This window comes from Citrus clementina, unplaced genomic scaffold (assembly GCF_000493195.1).
Source record: "Citrus clementina cultivar Clemenules unplaced genomic scaffold, Citrus_clementina_v1.0 scaffold_9, whole genome shotgun sequence".
NCBI lineage: Eukaryota > Viridiplantae > Streptophyta > Magnoliopsida > Sapindales > Rutaceae > Citrus > Citrus x clementina.
The window spans coordinates 23842741-23847431 of record NW_006261964.1 but is presented as its reverse complement, the minus strand read 5'-3'; the positions used below and the strand labels follow the sequence as shown (position 1 = coordinate 23847431).

At 35.0% G+C, this 4691-nt stretch overlaps 1 protein-coding gene across 1 annotated transcript; it reads left to right on the top strand.

Annotated features, from left to right (window-relative positions):
• The first annotated feature begins 1385 nt into the window (after positions 1–1385).
• Positions 1386–1916, top strand: LOC18033284 (agamous-like MADS-box protein AGL61). The gene has a single exon (XM_006421285.1). The coding sequence runs from the start codon at positions 1386–1388 to the stop codon at positions 1914–1916; it is 531 nt and encodes a 176-aa protein (XP_006421348.1).
• The last annotated feature ends 2775 nt before the right edge of the window (positions 1917–4691 follow it).

Below are 4691 nucleotides of genomic sequence, written 5' to 3'. Positions count from 1 at the left end.
AAATTTGACTAAAATACCCTTGCGCTATTTTCTTTTTTAATGGAGAAATTCAGTTAAGGACTTAATGAAACAAATTTGAATTGCGCATATATTGTCCAAATAAAGATTACTTTTTTTTCTTTGCTTATCTCATTAGATAGCTAGAATTAGCGCAATATGCTTGGATATTTCACAATTAATGTTATCATTCTCTTCTTCTCCATAATTAGGGAAATTTGAATTCATTTATTTTTAACATACTTGAATCAGTAATCTAGAAAGCTTCACTAAGTAATCTTTAAAAGAACATAATTAATTACATGTACATTTTCGTATGCTGAGTGTATTTTACGCGTCATTTCCTATAAAAGTTTCTAACATTTTCCTTAAACCTTCTTCAAGTTTTAACATCACTATTTGAAAATTAAAAGAAAAAAATATTTTTTTGTTGTATTGAAAAGAGAGTAATTGGGTTCATTATTGTGCGAATTTCTAGGGATTTAATTAGATTGATTGGTGTGTAATATGAAAATTGTTAAAACGAAGCAAAACAGATGTGCACGCATATCGGCAAACACGTTACTTTTCCCTCTGTTTTTACTTCATCGTATGTAATCAACATTTGGTAGTTATTTTGAAATTTCTTTTATTTGTATTTGATTTTTATTTTCTGTTCTATTTTGATACTGTTTTTTCTGTTTCGCTTTCCAGTGTAACTTCCCTGCAGTTTGACGTGGACACGATGTTGGGTAGCCACATCTTTTTGCAAGGTATATGTGGCTAAATCGCGTCTCTGTTGCCAGTAAATAATGACACCACCATTGTGTAGATTTACAACTTTAAATTTGAGGATAGATAATTAGTATAGAGTATAGCCGAGAGTAATTTACAAAAATATCAGATGTACTTTTAAAATTTTTCCCATTTTTGTTGAACATACTATAGCATTACTACCATAATAAGCTCGATGAATTAATTGGTGTTGGCTAACATTTCCAAAATGAATGTAATTGCCTTTTTTTTTTAAATGAACACAGCAATTTCCCTGTGCTTTCATATATGTGGTCAATTTTGTGATGAATTTATAAAAGGAAAGACAGACACAAAGAATTAGCTAGTAAGGTCATGATTCTATCTATTTAAATTGTTACTTTACCATGTTTTCTTTATAATTGTTAATGAATTAAATTCGTCAAAATTTAAGGTATATCTTTATTAACTTTATACCCTATTAAATTTTGAAAAATATGGTCAGTGTTAACTTGGAACAGATAAATTCTTGGCCTCATACAAATTAATTGTCCGCGTCTTTCCTCTTATATATGCATCACAAAATGATCATATCAGAGCACACAAATATCATTGTTCATAGAAAAAGAAATAAGCCAATCATATTGATTTTGGAAATGGTAGCCAAGAAAACCAGAGGGAGACAAAATATTGAAATGAAAAAGATAGAGAATGAGGATGATAGAATGATGACATTCTCAAAACGTAGACCAGGTATATACAAGAAGGCCTGTGAGCTTGTTACTCTTACTGGAGCTGAGATAGGAATTGTGTTGTTCTCACTGTCTGGGAAGCCTTTCACATTTGGACATCCCTCCCTGGAAGCTGTTGCTAACCGCTTTCTGGGGTCGAACCAGCAGCATCCGAACGATAACACTCATCCGCTGGTCGAAGTTCACCTCCGGGTGAGAATTAATGAGCTGAATCAGCAGCATAATGAGCTGTTGCGCCAGCTGGATAAGGAAAAGGCGCGGGAGAAGATCTTGACGCAGCCTAGGAAAGGGAAAGAGACTCAGCCACCTAGGCGGGAAACCCCAGTTGATGAGCTCAACCATCAGGAGCTGCTTCAAATGGATGCAGCGGTTGATGATCTGCACAAAACTTTTCTCGCCAAACTAAAAGAAAAGACTGTTGCCGCCTCTTCCTAGATGGCACATCCTATGTATTTTCGTCATTAATAATATATCTCATTTTCCTTTAAATTTGGCATAGAAAATCTGATAAAGCTGCAGGTCCAAATGGTTAACTTGAAAAATGCTAAAAAGCTACCGACCGTAATTGCCTATGGTACAATTTGAGAATACAACTTCTTTTTGTCCCACAACTTCGACATAATTTCGTGAGCATCATTAGCAGCAATATTAAATTAATCTGTCAATTCATTCAAGTAATTAACTGATTCATACTTGGTGAACTAGATTTATTGTCATATATTGTAATACCCCACACCTTTATAAATTGAGAGAGAGAGAAGGAAAGAGAGAAGAAGAAGAGAGAGAGAGAATGGAAGAATCGAACCGGATCGACCCAAACCGGCGAACCCGACCCAGCTTCTGTTTCCATTTCCGGCCACCCCACCAGCAACGGAAGGTGCCGACCAAACCAAAAGATTATGCTTATCATTTTACCGGCCTCGTTGTTGTCGGAAAACGGCCGGAAGACCACCGATTGAAGCCTTCAATCTTCATGGAATCGCCGCCTAGATTCGGTGCATTTTCGCCGCCTCAATTTGGTGCGTTTTCGCTAGAATTAGGCCGTGCCAACACTAGGGTTTTGTTCCTCACCTTGCCCTTTGCTATTTCCGATCATCTACAACCACCGGGGGAACCGATTGGCCGTTGATCACCCGTTGAAGGATTCACGGCTTTGGGAGCTCAATCCAGAGCCATCGCCGCGTGTGGGAGGTCACCACCACCACCGTTGGACTCAGCTCGCCTAGAAGTGCATAACCCGAGCTTTCCGTCGCCATTTGTTGACTTTTGGTCACCATTGACCACCAAGGGCATTTCAATAATTTTACACTCTGAGGGGAATTTTGTGATTCCAAACTTTGTGGGTATTTTAGTAATTGCTATAATTGAGGATAAGTTGGTAATTTATGATCCTGAGGTTGAATTGGTAAATTATGATTTTAGGGGTATTTTGATAATTTTGAATTCAAGGGCATTTTGGTAATTCTAAGTATTTGAGGGTATTTTCATAATTTTCAAAAATTATGAGTATTTTGGTAATTAATTATTTAAATTGAGATTATTTGAAGTTAAGTATGAAATGTGACTGTATTGAGAAATTTGAGAACATTGGAGTTTATGATTATAATTTAATTTTATCTTATAAGATTATTTTTATTGATTTTAGGCCGATGATATCGATACATGTTTGTTACTCGAGGGAGTCAGGAGGTAAGTAAACTAGATTTTTAAATGAATATGTATATGTTTGGACAAATGTTAAGTTACATTTAATGTAACTTACACCACTTACATGAAGTGCGTGGGCCCCACACCACACACTGTTCATGTGAGTGGATGTAAGTTACATTAAATGTAACTTAGGAGCTCCCATATGTTTGACATGTTTGAAAATCATATTTTGATATATATGGATATGGATTTATATACTCTGCCCATGTGTTTATATGATGTGTTGATAGGATGTGTTGTTATGTGTTATGTGTGTTTATGGACATGAGCATATGTATGTGTGAATGATTCATTGGCATGAGCACGAAAATGCATTATGTTTTCTATAAAATAAGAAAGTAGATTTTAGCAAACGAAATTTGAAGAAAGAAAGATTGTTTTACAGTTTTGGCTTGGATGCTTGAATTCATTACTGGCTTAGTGGAGGATACTCTGGATGTTATATTATGGTTATGAGATAAATGGGTGAGGGACATGTTGACGTGAAGTCCAAAGTATATGAAAGTTAAAGGAGTGTCCTACTAAGTGGTAATTGAGTAGCTCAAGTTGAAGTAAGTAATTTGAAAGTAGAATGTGAAATTTTGAAAATGACAAAATGAGATTTCAATGATTTGTTTTACAATGTTTTTTGAATGCCATGGCGCGTCATCCATTTTCATTATATGTATGTATGTATGTATGTATGTATGTATTTTGGTATATGAAAAATTGGTTTGCTTACTGAGTTTCGTACTCATTATAATTTATTGCGATTCAATTCCCATAAATCAGGATTGATTCATGATGAGTGACGAAGGGGACTTGAATTGAGGACGGTAGATGGTTTGGCATAAATTTTAAATTCGTCCGCTGCAGTTTGTATTTCGAGGCTATAATTTTTATAGATTATGAAAGAATTATTATTATTATTATTTTTAGTATACATATTTGAGCTGCAGTTAGATTTGCCCTGTGGAGCTTCAGGCGGGTCGTTACATATATAAACCTCACTCTCCAATTACATCATCCAACTAGCTATTTAAATCATGATCATGATAGCAAGTGGACAAATATACTTCCGAAAACAAGTGAATCGTTCTAAATATATTTGAAACTTGATTTAAAACAAAGGTAAAGGATTTAGTGGGCTATAAAATAGATACATATATGTGTAAGGTTTGGTTGGAGTTGAAAAACTTTACCCGCCAAACCTTGACCCCTGCCCCAAAGTATTTTTACTCAAACTCAGATGATCGGGTATAAAATGAATTCATGGCCAATAGAACTACACCCATGGGACTTTTGGTTCCACATGATTGTTTGCGATACATAAGAAATAATTAATCTTTTCAATTTAAAATCTTAACGCCAAATTCACAACCATTCAAGTAAATTAGAACTACATATAAAGAATTTAATAGTAATAGATTATCTTGCAGTAGCAGTTATGGTATATGTTGATGCTGAAATTTGGTCGAGCGGATGGTGACGACTGGATTGCCTTGTCAAAGGTCAACTTTG

Excerpts from the sequence above, each read along its gene's own strand:
- LOC18033284 (XM_006421285.1), top strand. The coding sequence starts at position 1,386 with ATGGTAGCCAAGAAAACCAGAGGGAGACAAAATATTGAAATGAAAAAG.